We start from the raw sequence: 23,501 nt of genomic DNA on the forward strand, positions 1-23,501 counted from the left end.
CAGGTGACGCTTCCTGACCCTCGTGATCCTAAGAAGACCTGCATTGTGTGACCTGAGAGGGCAACTCAGCAGATCTTTTCATATAAGGGACTATATGGAGACATCTATGTCCATAATAGCACTTTTTCTAGCACTTTTTCTCAGAGCCGAGCGCATAAACATAAACAAAGGCAAGCAGAACAATTTAAAATACCAATTAGCAATGGTGATTACCTATTATTAGTATTATTATTATTTTTTTTTATTTTTATTATTAAACAATGAAAACCAGTACACCCCATCCAGGGTCGATAGTCACTGCTTTAGACAATCCAGCAGGTGGCAGTGTGATGCAACAGCTGCTGCTGTGATGCAGAGAGTCTCCCCTCCATCAGGGGCTTCTGCTTTTTGAGAAAGAGCGCTCCCCAGCCTCAAACAGCTCCATCCTGGGGCAAGAGGGCTCCCCAGCCTCAGACAGCTCCATCCTGGGGCAAGAGGGCTCCCCAGCCTCAGACAGCTCCATCCTGGGGCAAGAGGGCACCCTCAGATGACCCCATCCTGGAGCAGGATTTTCTCTCTGGTCACAGATGACCTGATCTTCGGGTTACATTTAGGTGAGTCTTGGCTCCCTGTCACACATGAGCCCGCAATTGGAACAGTCTCCTCTTGCACCACGAGATCGTCTATAGTAGAGGTCCGTTGAGCAGATGTACAGTTTTCCACACCCATCAGAATTTTGAATACTTGAATTAAGTCTCCATACTCTCCTGTTCAAGACTAAAGGCAAAAAAGTACCCCAGGTAATTACACAGTCTATTAGTTGCTTTTGTGTCCTAGATTTTTATGTCTCCTTTAGATTGAGAACTGTCCGTTTTCAAATGTACACTGGAAGGCACAGGGTCATCTGTATTGATCTGTAATTATGCCTGTGAATTTGTGTCCATCTACAGGTTATTTGTGGGTCAACTTCTCATGGTCTCAGGTCCCTTTATATGTGTTGTCCCACCTCATCCAGCATTATAAGAGAAGGCTCAGTGCTGTTATCTTGGCAAAGGGAGGGTGTACAAAGTACTAAATGCAGGGGTGCCAATAATCGTGACACGTGTTTTTGAGAATAATGTTTTTTTTTTTGTTTGAATAATTTTACCTCACTGAAAGGTTAGATTTCTCTTATATTTTCAGCGTAAGATCAAGCTGATAAACAATTGTTCATCTTTACCAAGGGTGCCAATGATTCTGGAGGGCACTGTGATAGGGCAGTAAGTTCAGACAAGAGGGTAGAGCTTGACTGAAATTCATTCCAGTGACCTGTTCTCTGCCTGAGGTAAACAGCAATGTTGGCTTTGAATGGACAGTTGATGTGATGATCATGGATACCACTGACAGCTCAGAAATCATAAATAGTCATGTAAAAGGCAAGTTTTTGCTTAAAGAAAAATTGAACATCAAGGCGCCACACAAAAATAGTATTTACAAACTGATATGCACACTTGAAATAAATCCCAATCTCATAAACTGCATTAAACATTCGTACTCTAATTGTTACCTTTGATAAACCCTAATCTAATCAGAAGTAGGTGCAGATCTTTATCTTGGAATTTCTTAATAAAAGACGTCATTTTCCACAGGTAGTATCACAGTTTAGACTGATTTCAGGATTCCTAATCGGAAATAATTGTCACTTTCTATACAACAATGTGTCCAATTGCAAAACTGAAAAAGAGACAAGCATCTCTCTGGCAGATTTTAATGAAAATTGCAGCTCCTTTTCCATATTTTCCTTATTATGTGCCCCTCAAAGCCATTAACCTGACATGTCAGTTTATCAATGAGGAGTGCAGGTGGTTAAGCTATCTGCTTAAACTCTGCTGTCTCTCTCCTATCTCCTTCTCTGTATGTCTTTTCTACATACTGTGCTGTTCATGTTTGCAGGTCCTCAGCTTCATCCACCTCAGCAGACACCAGTTAGAGGAGAAGTGTGTGACGGTGCAGTGTGCCCCGTGGCCAAGTGTAGAAGTCTAAATCATTTTAAAGGGGAAGTCCCTCAGCACAGCTTGGGTCTGCTTATGCTGTCACACCTCCCTTACTCACTCTCAGTGTGCCAGCGACACCTGACATAAGAGCTGCAACTTCCTCTCTGCTGTGTTCGCCTTCTCCCTTCCTGCCTCTCTCTCACAATCCACTTCAAAAAGACATACTCTGCTTCTATCGGTGCGACTAACGCGGTTGTCAGCGCTTTCTTCCACAGCAGGAAGTTTCACCCCGTACCATGCATAAAGCAAATATAAACTCAATGATAATAAAACATAAATAAAGTAGAAAGATACATATCATCTACTCTCAAGCAAAAATCCACACGATTGAAGTCCTTCTAAACAATAATAGTAATTCTAATAAACTTTTTAAAAATTATTTTCAGAATGTTTATTATTTTTCATGTTTGTTTTTTTTTGTTCATTTTTTGTAGTTTCTCAGTGTGGCAGCACTGTAAATAGTCTTGCCAATTCAGCTGCTTGGTTTTGAGCTGATCTGCAGTTTGAGCCACTCTCTCCATAGCTACAGCTGCGTGTGTCAGCGGATACTGTCTTCAGCCTTCCCAGCATGCTTTGCCCTGGTCCTCACCACCAGTCTGTGTGAGCGAAAGTGCTCTCAGTCTCAATCTGTTCATCTCAGATGGCATCTCACTCCACTGTTTTCTCGGTCTCTATTGGATAGCCCTGCAGCCTTTTGGTCTCTCTCACTCACCGTGCCTCCAACTGTCATTGCCTCTGTCTCTTTCTGTGTCTTATTCTTATTTCTTAGATTCATTTTCAGTGTCTGTGTCTCTAGGTCCCAGTGTGTCTCTAATTTTCATTGTCTTAGAATTAAATACTCAGCATCTGTAAGTATAATTTAACACTCAGTATCTGTTTATCTCCAGTTCTCAGTAGCTGTGTCTCACCTCTGTCTTGGTTCCTCGGTTTACTTCTCATTGTTTATCTGGGCAGCACATAGCCAGGTCTCAGTGGCTATAAATCCCTACTGGAATGTCACGACTACCCTGCTCCCTCATTATGCTGTATCTGTGTGGACTACTGCTCTCAATAGGTAAGTCAGACATAGTCATTACTGCTCTAAATACTGACTGCTGACTACTGATAACTAATTTTAATTTGTAAAAATTGCATCAGTTGATTGTGTGTTTTATACAGTACTTCACTCCAAAAGCAATTTCTTTGGTGACAGACAGAAGCCCTTTTAATGTAAGTACAAGCATAGACAGAAGATTTCTAATTAGATAATTAAATCCAATATTTATCTGCTGATGATTCCCTTTGGCCAAAACATGCTTATTGGAACAAACATTCAAATAGATCTTTGTGTTTTGCAAGAAGGAGGTAGTACTGCAAACAAGGTAAAGGACATTGTGAATGAAATGAATCAAAAATTGTTTTTTTTATGATTTTGTGAACTGAGTGCAGACTCACTTGTAAAGATTTTTCTCAGTCTGAAAATATGAGATCAGAGGAAACAACTGACATCAACATATTCTGTAGCCGCGCAACCTGCATTGGAGCTGTAGCAGCATCTGCTTCCCATTTCAGTCTGACCAACAGGTATCCAAACTATGTCTGTCCCTTTCATATTCAGCAAAACATAAACTGTCCTTCAATGAGGTAAAAACCATTGACAGGAAATTTGTTAAAATGGGTATTAAAACTGGACCAAGTAATAAAATAAGTTTTACTTCTATTGTGTGTAAGATCAAAGAATTGCTGAGTAGAACTACACTAGAGCATAATCTATATGGAAATAAAATCCTGGTGCATAGTCAATACAAATTTTAAAAAGGCACATCTCTCTTAACCGACTTGCTAGACACTGTGAACAACAGAAATGAATACACACAGAGTACACCGTATGCTGTACTTAGATTTTCAGATGATTTTTGCTAAAATTCCTCATAAACAACTGCCTTTTAAATTCTAGGCACTAGGCATTCAAGATAATGCAAGCCTTGATTAATAATTTCTTAACTGACAGAGGTTTATGGTTAAGAAGTAAATGCTCCAATTCAGGTGATGAAATTTGTGTCAGAGGGATCTGGAGCATCACCACTGCTCTTCCAATTACTGTATATAGGCTGAGGATTTAGGTTCTGGTATTGTTAGTAACTAGTAAAGTAACTAGTAACTAGTCAAAGTTACATCTGATTCCAAAACAGAAAGATCGCCAAATGCTAAAGAAGCTAAAAAAGAAATTCAAGAAGAGCTCAAATTTCAAGATAAAAACTCTTAGATAAAATTCAAGACTGGGCAAACATCTGGCTCAATGTTACACATAGGTACATATAGGTACCAAAAACAAATTATTAATATAAGCCTGGAACCACTAAGCTTGAAGAATCCATCTATGAAAAAGAAAAAAAAATGTAGATTTTAATATTAATCAGATTATTATTATTTTCTAGATAAAGCGGGGAAGCTTTTCCAGCTATTGAAGAAGCTATTGAACATTAGAATGTTACTATATGCAGTATAATGTTTAAATAGTGCAATGCACCAGTAAGACCTCATTAGAATATCATGTACAATTCTGGTCACCAAGTTACATGTAAGATATTGCTGCTCTGGAATCAGTCTAGAGAAAAACAACCAGATACATTCACAGGCTTATAGGATGTCCTACCTTATCGGGCTGAAAAGAACTGAGCCTTTTAAGCTTATACAAAGAAGAAAATGAGGGGACCTATTTCAAGAACTGAAAATCCTCAAAGGCAAGTGATTTCTCAACCGAGAGGTCTTCTACTGAAGGAGAGTGAAACAATCCAGGGGACACAAGTGGAATCTGCAGCACATGAAAGTGCATTTAAAACTGAGAACAGGAGGCTCTTCTTTACTTCTTTATTTCAGCGCAGCGGTTTTCAAATGTTTTCGATGATGGAACCCTTTTCTGTCGAAGCTAATGTCGCGGATCCCCAGCAACCTCTTTTCTTACTTTTCAGGATTAGCTATCTGTTCTGCAAAAAGCATTCCAGGACTGCTATCCAGAGGCAATTTAGCCAATTATTAAGGAAGAAACCATCGATTTTGTTTTAATTGTAAGCATTGTATGAGTCCATTGAGTTTATTTCAGTCATTTATTAATCACATGAGGCTAGCAGCCATTTTACCCTGTAACTCACAACTGACAGCCCACTGAAGCTAAGCAGGGCTGAGCCTGGTCAGTACCTGGATGGGAGACCTCCTGGGAAGCTATGGTTGCTGCTGGAAGAGGTGTTAGTGGGACCAGTGGGGGGTGCCCTCCCTGCGGTCTGTGTGGGTTCTAATGCCCCAGTATATTGGTGGGGACACTATACTGTAATGGGCGCCGTCTTTTGGATGAGACGTTAAACCGAGGTCCTGACTCAGTGGTCATAAAAAAATCCCCAGGCATTTTTTGCAAAGAGTGGGGAGTTATCTCAGTGTCTGGGCCAAATTTCCCCCTCAGCCCTTACTGTGGCCTCCAAATTGTCCCCATGTGTGATTGGCTTGCACTTGCCCTGCGATGAACTGGTGCCCTGTCCAGTGTGTACCCTGCCTTGCGCTCGTTGTTTGCCCGGTAGGCTCTGGCTTCACCGTGACCCTCACCAAGAAAAGTGGAAGTGAAAACGGATGGATTAATCACATGATAACTTGTCTACGATTAGTACCCCTACGGTTCAATACAGCTTAATTACTGAAATGCTCATTGAGAATAAAATAATCTCTTTAAAATAGAACTTTAAAATAATTAAAGTTCTAACCGCCATTTAGACCAAGTTAGAAGAAAACAAGAAGGGTTTCCTTTTGGTTTTAAAACTTTTTTTTTTTACATTGTTAACAAAGGAAAAAGGAAAAAAAAAATTTATAGAACCAGACGACACTTTCTGTTCTCTAACTGGGCGCAAAAAGGAAAAGTTGGTAACAAAATGACTAAGTAAAACACAGTGAGACAACAATCCATTAGGTTTTTTAAAAAGAGTACTGATAATAATAATCAACATTTACTTCAAACCAGTAGAAACAGGACAATCTCAGTGTGATGAGTGAGTTTTCCTCTTCTACAATTTTTTTTTATATTTGGAGTTATGGATGTGAGTTGCAGTCTCATGTTCGACTCTGTATCCAATTCTGTTGCGATACTTTGTTTTTGTGGACACGTATGAAGAAAATCTGGTTTCACACAGGTGTGGTCACAAATGGGAGAAGAACAGAAAGAGCTTTTTCTGATAATACTGGATATTCGTTTTTGGTGCTGCACTTCATTAAAAGCTGTTTGTAAGGAAGAGTCTGAAGTCAGGTCAATGAACTTCTCATATTCTTGTGAAGTGAAGTCTCAAAGTTTTTTATTGTTTTTCATATTTTTTTCTTTTTCTTTTTAATCTCTCGTGGTTGCAGTAATTTCTAAGCGATCTTCCTACCCAGTAACTTGCTATTTTCTCTCATTGGGAGAGTTTTTGAGATTTGCCGGCTAGCGAAATGGCAAACATCTCCAAACAAGACAGAAGAGCAGATGGTAGAGGAAATTTCATCCAACACCTTTGAGATACCTTCTGGCTCTAGCAGCAGATTTATTCAGAGTGAATTTGAAGGTAACGTTTCAGGAGATATGCTTAATTGTTCTGACTTCTTGGAACAATGCAAAACCATCGTAACTCACATTTTTTTCTTGATAGCAAATTTGTATTTTTCTTTTAGCCTATGTGAGAGCTCACGGAACCCCTACGGACATCCACAGTTTGAGAACTGCTGCTTTAGCGAGTCTGGAACACGCTACCCAGTCATGTTGTTCAAGTCAGTACCCTGGTTTCTATAAAAATACAACTGGATGTAATCATCAGGTCATTTAGATTCACACAGAGGGATTAACAAAGTATAGAATAAGCTAATGAGACATGTTGTCATACAGTAGCTTATACTTTGGCTTCCCTCAAGCAACAGTTTGATGCAATCCTTGGATCACTGAACCATTAATGACCAAACAGGCTAAATAGACCCCCCCCCCCATCTGGGATTGTTATTGTGTTCTTATGGAATAGTTTGGAAAGAAAATCCTTTTTTAACCACCCAGATATTTTGTCGTGACTGGATTTATAATTGTGGGATAATGGTGTCAATATTGTGATGGACTTGTTCGTATCTGAGGAGAGCTGAAATGTGAGAGTAAGACAGTAGACTTGAGACACACTGTTGCCCTGGACTTGCAGTCTCACCACACAGGTTACCTATCTGGGAAAGAAGTGAGAAATTCCTTTGCTAGTTGAATTAACGGAAAACGTAATGGAAACCAAGTGAAATTTAGCTGCAGTACAGCACTGGGATTAATATCCCTACTCATCCAAGCAGTGCCATTAGTAGGTAGTCAGGACTTCAGTGAAGTGTCTCATCTGAAGGACAGTACCTTGTATACACCGTGTTCCCTATCACCATGTTCTGGAGTTGGCCTCGAAAGTTTAATACAGAGGAAATAGCAGTGCCTACTGGTCCACCAACACCGCTTATCTGTGCAGCCCAGTTTTCCTCAGAGGTGTCTCTTCTCCAGCTGGTAAAGTTCTGTTCAGTGCAGCTGCTGGGGAGACCGCAGGGAATTGTGCTGGGATGTGTCCTGTGTGGTGTTGTGCTAATGGCTGTGAGTCATGATCCAATAAAGCTGTTGGTGACATTATATTGGTCTCATGTAAATTGTGGAAGGATGTGATTTATGTCAAGATAGAGCAAATTAAGAAAACCTATTTAAACTGGTAATCCTCAAACAGTATTATTTTTTATTAAACTCTAAACCTGTCATGAGGTCTGTCACTATATGTGAGACCTGACCTGAAATTTTGTCTGGAACTTATTTCACTGAGTTTCATATTATCTTCAACCTTGTTTACTTTTGATGTTTATATTTTCTTTAATCACAAAATACTGTAATAAAACATACAGCTTTTAACGTTAAGTGCTTCTGCTAGCTTGCTTATGTTCACCTCTTTAACTTTAAAAAAACTCAAAAGGATTGCACTTATCAGTTTGAAATCTTTACAAACTAATGACCACCACAGTACGTTTTCAAAGAATGTGAGCTTCCAGTAAAACCTTCTTTTTTTAAAGACCAACAACTGTGGTTAAGTTTTGTGTGCAATGAAGTGTACATTTTAAGATTAAATCAGGAAATGTAGCTAATTATTTGACAGTTATGACTTGGTGGTGGTGAAACTCCTCACACTCCTGTCAGATTGAAAAGGCAATTTGTTCTTGTCAATGTCAGATTAAAGCAAATAATGGTGTTTTTAGTACTCTGTGCACAGGTTTAATTATAATTAGGATAAAGTTAGAGTTGAAGAGAGGACAGAAGACCAGTTGAATCTTGGAGATCTGTGGGTTCATCATGTCAGCAAAGGGCTGCAGCCACAATGAATTCAGATGACAGTTTTCAGCCCTGGAACCACAGAACCACTGCAGTCCTAATGAAACCTTCATTCTGGTCAATCATTGTATGTCATAATACCAAACTTGTTTTCTGGAAACAGATGGTCTGGTTAGGACAGTTAGTCAGTTAAGAAGCACAAACTGAGGCTCTGTCAGTTGGGCAACTAGCAGATCACCTGGAATAAAAGGTTATGTACACAAAAACATCTAGAGGTTTAGGTGGAAGATCATTTTTTAAAAGATTTGTGCTCTGACACTAAACACCTGGAGTCTTTTACACTTACTCTCCCATGTTTCCAGTCAGGATAGATGTCAGTGCTTTGCTTTTCTGTTCATTCGCATTCTTTTCAGTTCTCTTTTTTCATTCCAAATAAAAACCTGATATTAAGGAAAGTGCACAATAGTCCTCCCCTCAAAGTGTAAAGTTAAAAGGTTCGTGCTGTTGCTGGCAGTTGGAAACCACAGACAGCTCAGTCCAGTCTGCGGCGAGCTGGTGGGTAGCTCCACATCACGAACAGAAACAAACATCCTCCATCTCTTTCTTTTTCATATGTCCCTTAAAACAAGTTCAGAAAATTTCAAGCATTGTTTGGAAATGCGGTCCATTTTTTGGAGAAAATTCATGTTTGCCAGAGCCGTGCCTGTCTGATGTTCTGTTCTGGAATTGTAGGACAGTGATTGTTTTTCAGATTGTAGGGAGAGAACAATGGAGCCCTGCCGCTTGCGGATCTGTGGAATGCGCACAGTACTCATCGTTTACTTTAGACCACAACACAGGCTTGATCTGCTCAAATATGAAAGTAAAATGACAAAACAAAAACCCAGAGCCCCTTTGCATCATTCTCACAAACCATCGAGAAAAAGCATTCATTTTCACCAGAGAAAAAGATGTAGTGGAGAGATGATGTAGGTCGACTACCCATCACTCCCTGTGCTTTTGGGGGTGTAAAGACAGGTACGGGCTCATATCTGCCTGGCTGAGGAGTAGCCATCTAATCATGCAGGCCAAATGCCTGAAACAGGGAATGTGTACTTCACACCTGCACCGTGTGTTGGGTGTGAAAGCAGGGCTCCCAGAGGTGTTCCTCACCATGAAGACAAACTCCATACAATAAATATAATAATCAAACTGCTAGAATTACACTGGAATTACCCAAGCAGAGTATGTGCATAATAACACTAAAGTTAGTTATTCATAAAAGTGTGTGATGATTCTTCAAACTGATGGACAGTTGAATGATGGACGATCTGTTCCTCGGTGTGTCCTGGCAGGTGTCTGGACTTCTCCCTGTCAGGAGACCCTGACGTCTAAGGATTTCCACACCGTTCTGAGCTGGAGGTGCCCTGAGCTGCCGCCTGATGTGCTGTACACCGTAGAGATTCACACACGCAGGCAGGGGTGAGTGCAGGCTGAGCAAGTCACGAGGAATGGAAGCAAATTCACATTGACCTTATAGTGAGACCTGAGTGAAATAATACTAACAGCAGAAAACACTTTCTAAACACAAAATAGTTTATATATGGATTTGATGTAAGCTTATACAGCCCTTGTTTCTCACTTACAGAATAATTCAAGTAGCTTTTGGATTATTAACACCTCTCTGTACTGGTAGAGGGGTGAGCAAAATCAGGCTGAACATCCATTAGCAGTCCACCTGTGGCAATTAAATGCTGCTAAGCACTACAGTACGTACATTTAGAATAAATACCAGCAATCATTTATATGAGGAATCAATTGTAAGTGAACACAAGAACTAGGACAACCTGTAATGCAAAAATAAAGGCAAGCAATCAGCAAGCAATTCATTTATTTATATCATAACAGCAGATGTTTCCATAACTTACAACTTAGGTCTCAAATATTGGTAAACTGCATTATAGAACTTTGAAAGTGCAAAAATTTGCGTAGGTGGAAAGATTTTCACAATGACAATCAAAGTCAAAGCAAAGAGGTGAATTCTTTAAGAGTAAAAATGAACAACCATCACAAGCTGAACAAAGTGGGCGCAGGGGTGTAAGATGGAGAGAGGACATTGTCCAATCTGGGTCATCAGCTCAAGCTCAGTAAAAAATGCTGTCTGTACATAAACCTATTATTTCACATTGTTTCAGAAGTAAATAAATGTTCGTAGTTCTTAAACCTATTTATTTTGTCTCTTTTTTTTCTCTGTTCCCTGTCCTACTAACACAGAAATACACACAGTTGCCCACTTGCTTAAATCATGCACTTCTATAAAGAGGTGCAACAAAACGAATCCATCAATAATTCAATCAGCAAGTAGTCATTTAGAGTACCGGAGGCTTGTAATGTGGCTCAGCCTTAGGTTTCTGGTTTCCATTCTGTCAAACCCATTGTAGTCATGTGAGGGTTTAAATGTGCTGTACCAATTAGAAATGGGAACATCAAATTACGAGAGAACTCGATGACTTTTAGGAATCAATCAAACTCAAAAGAATCAATCAAAATCAAAGGTGCCCTCCTTCAGGAGCCCCTCACACCTAAAGAAGGCCCCACAGCCGAAAAGTTGAAGTTTTCTTTCTTCTCTTTTCAGCATGGAATAAACCTATTACTTGTTCCTTTCTCCTTTCTTGTTTGATGTGACTCACTACTTCAAAGACTACTGAACACATACTAGGATCCTAGATCTGCCTGTTTCAGCACCACTCGTTACATGGTTAAATTATTATTAGTGGCGAGAGGAGTGTTTGGCTGACAGTTTTATGCAATGCTTTGCCATATACTCCACAAACATAATAGAAACTATCTGCTGTGATACAAAAAGCTTATTGTTTATTCAGGGGTTACAAGGAGAAGAGGTAATACATCAACTGTAAAGTGTAATGGTCTAATTTGAAGGTTTTATCAGTCTTGCATATTTATATCACATGTTTAAAACAGTCTGTGCACAGTGGTCTTCTTGGGTCCAGCTGCAAGGTAGACTGGAGAGAGAGTCCTGGCTACAACTCAGTGCTGAATATGATCTGCTGAATCTGATATGCTGATATGTCCACAATTGTCTTATTTTTATTGATCAAGTGAAAATAACAGTGGAACACAAGGTTCCTTCTCTTTTCAGAAAGAATATCTTGGGAAGAAGTCTGTACTTCATTGACTCACTCTCTGACGCCTTTTGAATTGGAGAAAGGTTTATGTCCTGACTTGGACTGCTTGCAGTCACTTAGTTAGGAAAGTCTATCGCCAGTTTAGTTGGAGAGAGAAGAGGAGCAGTGAGCTAACCAACCAAAAATGAGCTGGGTGCTAGCTTTTAAGGTGTGACATCACAGCTGGTGATTGGTCAGGATGCAATCAGTTTAAGGTCTGGTACCCACCCTTCAGGTTTCTCTTTGGTGGATCTTCCTTTGGGTGATAAACAGTGACCTTGGACACATGGTCTTGGGGAAAAAAACAGACTATAGACTTGATGGAGCCTATATGTGCTATCTATCTTAAGATGGTTCAACACCGGATACAGTTTTACAATGTCTCAGAGGGGCATTTTAACCACATTCCTCTGCATTTACATAGAGGCACCAAGCGGCTTGCTCAAGGCAACACAAAGATTATTACAAATCTTTAATAACACTTGATTCTAAGTTTCATACAGTAGGTGATTATTAATTGAATAATTATTTAATTAGCTGTAGAATTTTTATGTTTCTGTAGATTAAATGAAGTGTTTGTGTTGCGTAAAAACCTGTAAGTGATCTTTAGACAAATCCCTCACATATCTCACTAAAGAAATAATAAGCATACTTATTTAACTAACTGTTCAGGCTGAAACACAAACCAGAAGGCAAGAAGCACTCCGGGACCTCAATTTTACATCCCTGGGCTTGAGTCAGAAAGCAACAATAAATCACCAAACAAGTCACTCATAATAATTTACACACAAGTAAGAGTCAAATATAGAAACAACGTGTAAAATAACTGTAATATAATAACAGGTACAATTAAAGCCTTTGCAGGATCAAAGCAAGTTAATCACTCCAGGAGGCTGAAGAGACAGAATTAAGTCATTCCCAAATGCCATAATCACCCAAGTGTCAATGACTTACAAAATTTGCTCTTATAGAATACCAAACATCAGATTACAGGAGGTTTCAACTGTGTGAGAGATAGAGAGTACTGCGTGGTTGTGGTTTCACAGAGCACCCTGAGAAAGATTTAATCATAGTGCTGAATGAGTGTTGAAGTGATAACTGTCTTGTTTTGATTACTTCATATCAATTCTATCTCCTTGTGGTCTATAAGCCCTGGATCAGCAAGGAAATTAAAACCATTGTGGGAAAAGAAAAACAGGGCTTTTCAAAGAAGGAGAAGATGCTAACTTCAAAACCAATAATTACAAATTCTTACATGCAGTAAAACTGTATATAGAAAATAATCATTGACTACAAGGAGAAATGATTGATGATGATTCCTTTCTCATAGACAAGCTGAATGAATTCAACTGCAGGTTCTATGCACAAAACAATATGCAGCGGATTGTACCTAGACAGCCAGTGGAGCCTCTCCAGTCACCCTTTATCACTCAGAGGCATGACATAAGGTGATTTTTCTGCCAATAAAACAAAAGGAAAGCATCTGGACCTGACCTTATTTCAACAGCTACACTGAAATCTTGTGCGAGTTTACAGATATTTTCAATCTATCCCTTAAACAGGCAAAACTTACGCACTGCTTCAATTCAGTTTGATTAAACTGAATTTGATTTGATTCAATTTAAGATACTTTATTCATCCCCAGAGGGGCAATTCAAAATTAGGTTGGCTACTATAATACCACTACCTTGGACATCCACAGTAAGCTGCCTCAATGACAACAGACCACTAGCCTTGATGTCTGTTATTATGAAAGTTTTTCAGCAACTCATAGCCAATTTGTTGTCTAACATGCACTTGGACCAATGTCAGTTTGCCCTCAGAACAAACAGGTCAGTGGATGATGCAGTCTCCCCGGGGCTCCATGATATCTTTCAATATCTAGAAGCACCCTTCTTGTAAGCCTGGATCCTCTTTAATGACTACAGTACTGCTTTAAACACAATCATCCCTTTCAAGAATTTTGATAAGTTAACAGAGATGGGTATCAATCAGACTCTATGTTATTGGCTACTGGATTTGCTTTCAGATAGGAAGCAGGTGATGAAGTTGTAGGATACATCTATAAGTCTCCAACTCTGAGCACAGGGTAGGACAGGGACAGGGAGACAGTGGGTGGGAGCCTGGGACTGGGAGAAAATGGGCATGGGAGCCCGGGCGGACAAAACACGTCAAATATAAAAAAGCACACAACAACAAGAACAATACCAGGGAGACCAGGAACCAGAAGCCGGGTAGGCCAGGGAACCAGAAGCTGGGTAGGCCAGGAAACCAGAAGCCAGGAAAAAGGACAAGAGAGACCAGGAACGGAAGCCAGGGTGGCCAGAAAAACAAAAGCCAGGAAAGAAGAAAAGGGAGAAAGGGAACAGAAGCCAGGATGGCCAGGAGACCGCTTGCGCATTCCAGTGCTGGCTTGGCATTCTGTCATGGAAGCCGGGGGCTAGTCATGGAGAGAGACCGGTGAGACGGAAGGACCCTATGCGTAGCAGCAGGAACGGAGCAGACATGGGGGTTCGCTCCCGGCTCAAGGTATCGGCTGGAGTCAGAACGAGACATAAGGCCTCAGGTAGCAGATGTGGGGCGACCTGGTGAGGCGGGCCTCACGACAACCGATCCCAATTCCGAATGAGGAGGATAGTGAGACCCGGAAATATAAAGCCCCAGACAACAAGACACACCGGAAGAACAAGTAAAGCACAGGGAAACTAGGAACAGAGCAGACCAGGAGCACCCTCTAGATGTGGAGGCCGTGACACTTAAAGGTCAATAAAACAAAATAATTTGTGGTAGATTTTAGACAAGGTAGAAGAGCACTCTCACCACTATACTGGTTATACATCATTGTTCAGATTGTAGAAGTGGAGGAGAATTTTAAGATCCAGGGGACGACCATCTCTAACTCTGTAAAATGGGAGGTCAACACATCCTTGATGGTCAGGAAAGCTCAGCAGAGGCTGTTCTTTCTCAGACAGCTAAAGAAGTTTGGAATGTCACATGAAGCAATTCCCTCTATTGCAGATGTGATATTGAGAGTGTTTTGACCTTTTGCATTACTGTGTGGTATGGTAACATTTCTGCCTGGGACAAGAAGCAGCCACAAAGAGTTGTGTTTATTGCCTCCAAAATTGTAGGATGCCACCTTCCCTCTTTGGAGTAACTCTACATCTGTAGTCTGAAACATAAAGCTCAGATCATCACAGCCCTTACCACTCTGCCCAACCTCTGGGTACTTCCCTCCTCGCTGTCAAGAGCCTTGTGTCTAGGAGTCAAGATGAGGACTACTAGGTTCCGTAACAGTACCTATTGGACTAATTCATCTAATTAGTGGTTGTGTGTTTAGGATGGTATGTGAAGATGTACGTAATAATGCTGTTTATTACTGGTTTTATGTTGTAAATTTGTATTGTATGCCTTTAAGTTGTATGAGCTCAACAAACCAAATTCCATGCAACTAGTTGTTATGGCAATACAATATTGAACTTGAACTGAAAGCCCTTTAACGTTATCTGTATCATCTGTATGGCTCTTGATCTCGGTACACATTGGAGTTACTAACAGGTACTGTATGGGTTGGTGTGTAGGTGGGTGTGGAGGTTCCACTTACTGCAGACATTCCTGGGAGGTGGTGGTGGGGTTATTTCCTATTTGACCCTGATGTTTGGTGTTATCTTCCCCAGAAAGGAACCTTGGAAGAACGTGGCTGGCTGTGTGAACATCTCCTTCTCTTACTGTAACCTCTCTTCATCCTTTGCTGACATTTATCAGCTCCACTTCACCCGGCTTCGAGCAGTCTGGGCTGGGGGGGGCAGCCATTGGACGGGGTCCCACCGGGAGTTTTTTCCCTTAAGAGACAGTGAGTGACTGGGTGTTGCCCGAAATCCTATCCCCGTTGGGGATCCCTGCCTGCAGTGACCCACAAACACACTCACACCTTTGAGAACAGAGTCGCAGGGCAGTTTGTCTGAAAGCCTTGTTTGGGTAGTCTGTTAGCAAAGACAGGTTACACTGAGAATAAGGAAACAACTCAAGAAAATAGAATCAGGGACTTATTTGGACTTCTTATTGCCCTAATTCAGACAATATGGTGAGGTAATAAAAATGACCAACAAAAATATAGATATACAGAGGTTTGAAAAAATATTGACCCGCTTCCAATTATGTTCCAGTATGTTAAATTACAAATTAAGCATACCCATTTTTAAAGTGAACCAGTTAAATAAGATAAGTTATCAGGTTAGGTGGCAAAGATGTCAGTGATGAAAATGTGAAGCCCTTAATCAGTTGCATTAAATCTTTCCCACCTGTCTTACAGGTGATCAAGCATAGCTGATGGATATTGAATAGGTGTGGCCACAAAGGCATACTGTAAGGAGTACTCCATATGAAAGGAGGTCATTTGGTCTATCTTATTTACTAATTGCTAATCCATCTACTTCCTGAAGGAATCCAGGGTATCATATTTTATAGGATGGCTGAGTTACAACAAACCTTGGTGTAAAAAAATGCTTATCTTTATCTGAAAATCAATCTGTTTAGAAATACTCTCAAAAAAGGGCACTCCATCTTTGCCTGTGTTCCATTTCTAGTTGTAATTGAGCTCTTTATTATGTAAGTGAAGCTAACATTTGCTCAACATTTGCACCGTGAAAGAGATACAGCTAACTCTCCTGGAGTCAGAACTTAATGAAAGAGCACATAATGAAAGCACAGGAGTTAGGCTAATGAAGAATATTTAGCTGGAATGCTAACCTAAAGGACATGGGTTTGAGAGGCTTATTCAAAGCCTGTGGCACTGCATGTGTTCTGGTCTTTCTGAGAAAAGAACATAAGGACAATTGCAAATGAGAGGCACACCTAACAAAGAATGTGAACTACCATCTGTCACGACTTCAGTAGCCAGAGGGCACTCCTTCTCTGTCCTGTCTCTCATTTCCGGTTCTCTGCTTTCCTTCCAATGTTTCTCTCTCTCTGGGGCTATATATTTCCGGGTCTTTCATTCTGCCTTTGCTCAGCATTGACGTTCGGATGTCCTGAGACCCGCCTAGCACCAGGTCGCCCCACGTCCGCTACCTGAGGGTGTAGGTTTCTATATGGCATTTCCTGAACAGCTGAGCCCGGGCTAACCCCCGTCATAGGGTCTTTTTCGCTCTCCTGCCTCTCCACAGTTCGTCCCCTCCGACATCCGTGACACCATCTAGTCGGCTTGGTAGCTAGTAGCTAGTTGATCCAAGGATCTCAGAGTCTTGGCATGAACAACATACTGTAGCTGGGTAGCTTGTTCCCATACTCCCACAGCCCTAGACCAGTTCTGACTATCTCTGGTGCCTGAGGGTCACAACTCTCAGTCCGAGGACTGCAGCATTAAACTGGTCCGGTAAGGCAAACAAATTGGCACAATTAGGTAATTAAGATCTTGCTAAATTGAAATGAAAATCAGAGAACTGCTGTTAGGCATCTTTGTTTAACATCATTAATATATTACTGCTGATTACAGCTTTGACATTGAAAACATTTAATGAAACATTTATTTTTACTTGATACATCTAAAATATTCCCTGATTTTAAGCAGTTTGAAATGTTTGCTGCTTGTTTAAAGAAAGGTGTAGAACTAGACATTGCATCTGGCAAACATATTGAATTGTACAGGCTTCGCTTTATGATATACAGTATTTGATTACAGTAAAACTGTTAATCAAATTTCAGTACAACATTTTTACACGCTTGTGAATCCTTCTATAACCCATTACTCTGTATCTCTTATCCGCCAGTCTTGTATTTTTATCACCTGTCTCTGTGTCCTATATCCTTCTCTAGTCCTGTAACCTTTATCCTCTATTTTAGTATTCTTTTTCCACCTATTCCTACCTTCTTTATTCCTCTATCCCTCTATTATTTATCCCTTGTATTCATTATTCACCTTTCCCTATTTTATAACCCCCTATTCTTTATATCTTTATACCCACATCCCTTTATCTCTCACATATGTTTTGTCCTGTCTCTGCTTTGCCTGCTCCTGCACCCCCAGCATCGTTCAGCTCCCCCAGGCTCTCTCTGTCTGTGCGGGGGCAGTCAGTGACAGTGAAGGTGCACCTGCCCTGCTCACCCTACAGGAGCCGCCGATCACAGTGCAAGCTTGTATCTAAGGTCACACCCCGCCTGCATATCAGCGTCACTGTGTACAGAGAGGACCTGCCATCACACTCACAGGTAACACCATGCCTCTCACACTTGCTGTGGCTCCTAATGTGCCATTATGCCTAACCAGTCAGCAATGTCCTAGTCTGGCTTCACAGTATAAGTAATTATAAACGGGGCTCTTGTTATACCCTGTAACTCTTCTGAGATACCCTGCCCAGGCATGGGTACAATGAGCACACACTTGTGATTATGGATGAACCCAGTAGGAATGGGAGCTATATCTGATATCTATAGCGAGGGTGCTCTGTTTGAGCTCACGATCCACTACGTGCAGCAGTGAAGGTTGAAGGAGTGTGTAGAGCTGCAGATGATGGCTCATGTCTCAGCAGGTGATACAGAAATCATCACTAGAAAAAATCAGCCAAAAGCCAAAAGCTATTCTGTATTTCACCAGATAAATCAGTTAAGAACATTTACAGTGGTAAAATGGAGATCTGTTTACTGTGCACGGGTTCAAGGATACACTGAACAGAGCCCCATCTGGGAATTGAACCCACACTATCTCTGTCAGGAGCTCCATCCTGCACTCCATACCATAGCCATTTTAAGACCACTAGGGAAGGGAGGACCTGAGGACATCAGTGAATCACTGAATATATTAATGAATGAACTATAATTACTGATTAATAGTCAAACATCTAACACTGCAGGCTGAATTGTGATTGTTGTTGTGTTGCCACAGGTGGAGACACTGATAAGTCATGGAAAAAATCCAAACCACGTGTTCACTGGGTTGGTTGCAGGACACAGATACTGCGCTGTGGCCAACCTGTCCTCCATCTACTCTCACAGCCCCTTGTCCCCTCCACGCTGCTTCTCTGTTCCTGAACACGTCCCAGGTGAGCAATGTTCAATACAGCCCACCACACAGCAAACAACACACAGCACAGCACAGCTCAGCACAATAGAGCTCAGCACAGCTCAGCACACAGCACACAACACACAGTACACAGCAAACAACACACAACACACAACACACACTACACAGCAAGCAACACATCACAGCACAGCAACGGCTCACGGCACACAGCAAACAACACAGCGCACAGCACAGCACACATCACACAGCAAACAACACTCAGAACAGCTCATCAAACAGCAAAAAACACAAAGCACAACACAGTACAGATCAGCACAGCTCAGCACACAGCACAAAACACACAGTACACAGCAAACAACACACAGCAAACAACACAAAGCACACAACACACAACACACAGCACACAGCAAACAACACACAGCACAGCTCAGTACACAACAAACAACACACAGCAAACAACACACATCACAGCTCCGCACACAGCAGACAACACACAACACACAGCACAGGCGAACACACAACATATAGCACACAACACACAGCACAGGCTAACACACAACATACAACACACAACACACAGCACAGGCCAGCACACAGTACACAACAAATGAGACACAAAACACCACATAGCACACAGCACAGCACACAACACAGTACACAGCACCCTGCGTGACAGTCTGACACAGATATTCTGCAGTATAACAATATCAGATCAAAGTGTCCTCTGTACAAAAGCAGCCAGGTTAGAGGCACATATCTGCCAAATAAGGATGTGAGTCAATCAGGAGTCAGGTTATGATCAACAGCTTTAGCTGTGATGTAACAGCTTAGTGCATCTGTCATTTAGAAAGTAAACCCAGACAGCTCTTATTCATCAATAATAAGAGTACTCGCTGAACTCATAATGGGAATTATTTAAATCCACTACTGGTTTCAACCTCAAATTGGACGTCAAAGCCTGTGCACTTGACCTAAAATCAGCAAGGAAAAAGCACATGGAAGCCAACTGAAATACTGTACTCCGCCATCCATGAGCTCCTCTGAGGAACCCCGATTTCACCAGGTCAGCCCCAGCAGAAGGAGGACACACAGTGAATTCCAGAGACCCTGCTTCCAATGAAAAGACTTAAAGTCTTGATGATGTCAGTGCCATGGCGTGGGCATCAATTGGCATGGACCTTATTTTGACTGGACGGGTTATTACTTAATTGCTGCTATTTACTGTACATCACTATGTAGAAACTCCTCCTACACTCTTCCATCATGGTGGTTTAGTCTCGCACCCATGCACTTCAGGAAGACAATGTCACAGTCCAAATTACATCAATGCACAAGAGAGAACAAGGTGCAAACTTCTGTTCTGGGTTGCTCAGATCTCCAGGGTGAGCCCCAAGGAGCTAGAACTAAACACTAGTACAAACATGTGATTGAAAAACTCACATATTTACAACTGGGACTTGGAATTGGAATGAAATTGGGACTGGAAATGGAAATAAGAATGGGACTGGGACTGGGAATGGGAATGGAGGACCGCAGGGACAGGTGACAGTGTATGATGAAGGTGTGCTCTCTCTGCAGTGCCGCTGTGGGTGACCCTGACAGTCATCTTGTCTTTGCTGCAGCTCTTTCTGCTGTTGGCAGGAGGTCTGCTCATACATTCCCGATCCAAGAAGACACACCTGCCCAGGACACTGGTATGGTCATCCCAAAGACAGCATAAATCTGCTTAAATTGAACCATATTTCTATATGCTGCTGAGCACTTGGAGATGGAGATTTTCCATAACACACCCAAAATTGATAGTGTAACGGTCACAGTGGACCAGACTGATCAAAGCATTTTTCTGATGAAATCTTGTTGCATATGACGTCTTGGATGAATGTGCAGTCTGTTTGTCTGCTGAGGAGTATGTCTGTTGAAATGTTTTTGGACAGCTGAGGCATTTGATAAGCAGCCTGCATACCAGAGATATATAACTAGGTCATAGACCCAGGGTGAGTGGAGCGACCAAAATAACCATAACCGATTAAATGAGCCATTTACAGTTTCACTGTACTGGCTATGTGGACTTAGACATGCATGGCTTAATCTTTGAGACAAGCATACGCTGCTCACAGGATCAACCAGTTAGGCCCCATGAGACATTGTAACATGGGGCCATTGGCAGCTGGGGACATCCTGGCTGGCCAGCCCAACAGAGTGGTCTGGGAGAGAGTGGAGACCAGACTGGGAAGCTGGAATTCCCCCTAAAATCGCCCACATACCCCAGGTCACCAGTGTGGACTTTTTTTATTTTTTCTTTGCTCCAGAGGCCCTCAGGATTGCAAACATTGAATATAAAGATTTTGTATTAATCTGATATCTATTAAATAGATCCCCTCTACAAATGTGCATGTACTTTAATACCTTCTTAAATATTACTGTTGCTTTCATGTTCTGTTTGCTGAATTTTCTTTATTTTTACTTAGTATCGTTATTTTATTTGGTTTGTGTTGCACTTCCTGCTTTTTTCTAATTGAATGGCATTTTTCACAGGAAGCCCTGAAAGAGGACATGTCAAGGGTGCGGTGTGCGCAGAGCATGGAGGCTGACGAGCCATGGGACCACCTCTCCATCCTTTCACTGCCACCACAGAGCCCCCACCTCACCCAGCCCCTACACTACACCTCCGCCTCCCCCACTGAGGACCACGGTTACCACAGCAACAGCCTCCCCACGAACTCTGTGGATAATGAAACATATTGGGACAGCAGGACATCCCTAGGGATGTGCTGCGGCCCTGGGTACCCCTCTCTGCTACCCCACTGCACACAGGACTTTGACCCGGGATGGTACAGCCTAGGGTCTGCCTGTGACACACAGGAGGATTTGGAGTCCCAGTCTTACAGCAGAACTGACCTGGAGGCTGAGCATCCCCTCCTGCCCACACTGTCCACCCAGGTGGACTGCCAAGCTAGCCCTGCTCAGGACATTCCTCTGACCTCAGTGAGACTGAGGGTCAGCAAAGGAGAAGACTGGGGATGTGAGAAGTGGGACCCCCTCTCATTCCCCCGGCTCGTCCCTCTGTGGGCAGACACAAGCCAGCTAGGTGGGGCTGCCCATGACAACCAAGTCATCTGTGACAGTGGAAAGGCAGTACAGATCTCTGAGCGGTCTGGAGACAAAGACAATAACACTGGGGCCACTCCTCACATGCAGACATGCCCTTCAGCCCAGAGCTGTCAAAAAGCTCTTGATTCACCCTTCTGTGCCCTTCATAACCAAGCTCCTGTCTGTGCAAGGACAGTCTGTTCTTCCTCTGGAGGGCCAGGGGAAAGCAGTGGGCTTGGAGACAGCTCTGGGATTCTGTGGGCAGATCCTGACTGTGAATCAGGGATCGTTCTGGGACCTCTTGGTCTGGAAAGCCTACTTAACTTCCTTCCCAACACTGCTGTCTCTGGGACCACAGACACAGACCATCAGCCAGTGGAGTGGGTGGAGTGATGAAGCAAGGCTGAGCTCGAGAGGACAGTTTCACAGGCCAAGGAGCGGACAATCCATGCTGAAGTGAAGCATTACTGTTTTAGCAGCATTTTATCTTGTAAATAAATTTTAATTGATGCACTTTTTTAAACGAAGATTCCACCTACATACCTTGACTACAAGAAACTGTAAAGAGTTATTGGGGAAAGCTACAGGTGTAAGGTTGATGCCCGTCAGGTAGGGCTCCACTTTCTCAGAGTCTATACATCCCTCCCTACAGTCAGATCTGCCTTTCTGTGCAAATTAGTCAAGAAAAAACTTGGCTATTCCAATGAAACCGCATCTGGACGACCCAATACAATACAACATAGAACGTACAGCACTATTGGAGTGATGCTGGCAAAACCACAGTAGGTCTTGCTGAAATGTGAGCAGAGGGACTGGCAGCACTGTGCTGCTTAGTTCTGAGTGTGTAGTTGACATATGACATACTGTAGAACCCGGTTTTTAATATACAGATATGAGTCTCTGGGCCCCAACCGTCTATCGAAGGAAGGATTAGATGTGTGGTTTTCTTAGATCCCATCACCCTCAACTCTGCTCACTAATACAATTCATACATATTTTGATTCATGGTTTCTGCCCTCATGCTGTTTTTCCACTCTTCTGGTCTGTCTGGTGTCTTTGACATTTCAGTCTCAGGGGAAATTGAAACCAACCAAGTGTTCTCAGGGCTTCATGGAAACCAAGTGTGGAGGGATGTGCCATCAGATGCAAATTGTAGGCAAAGCAAAGTATTACAGACTATATCGAGACACCAATCAGCTAGAGCGTGTGTCTTAGGCAATATGAGAGAGACAACAGGTCTCAGGGTTGATTCTTCTGTGATGTCACAGTGCCTTCGCTGCTGAGGGGAGATGAAGTCAACGTCTCTCCGCTCACTTCAAGCCCATTGATCCCCAAAACAGATTCTGTGAATGCTGGAAAGAATCCCAATCTATGAATTTTAGGGTTAAAAGTTTAGAATATAAATTAAGGGAGTTTATGTTAAAATTGTATAATGTTCTAATAAGACCACATTTAGAATACCTGTGTACACGTTTGTTCACCACAGAGGAGGGTGCAGGAGGTAGAGCAATAAACTGAACTATGTGGTACAAGCCTGTAACATGCCAGAGAAACAATTAAGGAGAACTGTGAGAGCCAGACTGGCAGCAGAAGCAAGCATTTCCTGGGCATCAAAACATTGGCCACAACTGTCAGATATCAGGTCAGAGAATATGAAAAATTACCTAATATGAGCCTCATCCCCTTACTTATTTTAAAAAGATTAGCTTTCAGCAGGAATTCAGGTAAACGATTAGAGTATATGAGCCACAGAAAACTTGGATAATCTAGCTATCGTGCTGCAGCAGCTCCCACTCTTTGTAAAACCTTTACTTTCGGAGGAAATGTGCAGGGTGATAAATATTCCATGTGAAAGTTACAGGGTGTAGGACAATTAAGATGACTCTTTGACAGCTGCAGTG

The 23,501-nt window shown here is 42.0% G+C and overlaps 1 protein-coding gene across 3 annotated transcripts; it reads left to right on the top strand.

Annotated features, from left to right (window-relative positions):
* The first annotated feature begins 2,620 nt into the window (after window positions 1-2,620).
* On the top strand, window positions 2,621-22,127 carry LOC107077067 (interleukin-22 receptor subunit alpha-2). 3 transcript variants are annotated; one of them, XM_015344521.2, is made up of 8 exons: window positions 2,622-2,860; window positions 2,967-3,066; window positions 9,663-9,789; window positions 15,170-15,345; window positions 17,518-17,699; window positions 18,373-18,529; window positions 20,089-20,204; window positions 21,046-22,127. In XM_015344521.2, the coding sequence occupies exons 2-8, from the start codon at window positions 3,006-3,008 to the stop codon at window positions 21,991-21,993; spliced, it is 1,767 nt and encodes a 588-aa protein (XP_015200007.2). In that variant the 5' UTR covers window positions 2,622-2,860; window positions 2,967-3,005; the 3' UTR covers window positions 21,994-22,127. The 3 variants fall into 3 exon arrangements, with proteins under 3 accessions (XP_015200009.1, XP_015200007.2, XP_015200005.2); XM_015344523.2 differs by having other exon boundaries at window positions 2,621-3,066; window positions 20,133-20,204; XM_015344519.2 differs by having other exon boundaries at window positions 2,622-3,066.
* Window positions 22,128-23,501: the final 1,374 nt, after the last annotated feature.

The sequence above is a fragment of the Lepisosteus oculatus genome, chromosome 1 (genome assembly GCF_040954835.1).
Source record: "Lepisosteus oculatus isolate fLepOcu1 chromosome 1, fLepOcu1.hap2, whole genome shotgun sequence".
NCBI classification, from domain to species: Eukaryota; Metazoa; Chordata; class Actinopteri; order Semionotiformes; family Lepisosteidae; genus Lepisosteus; species Lepisosteus oculatus.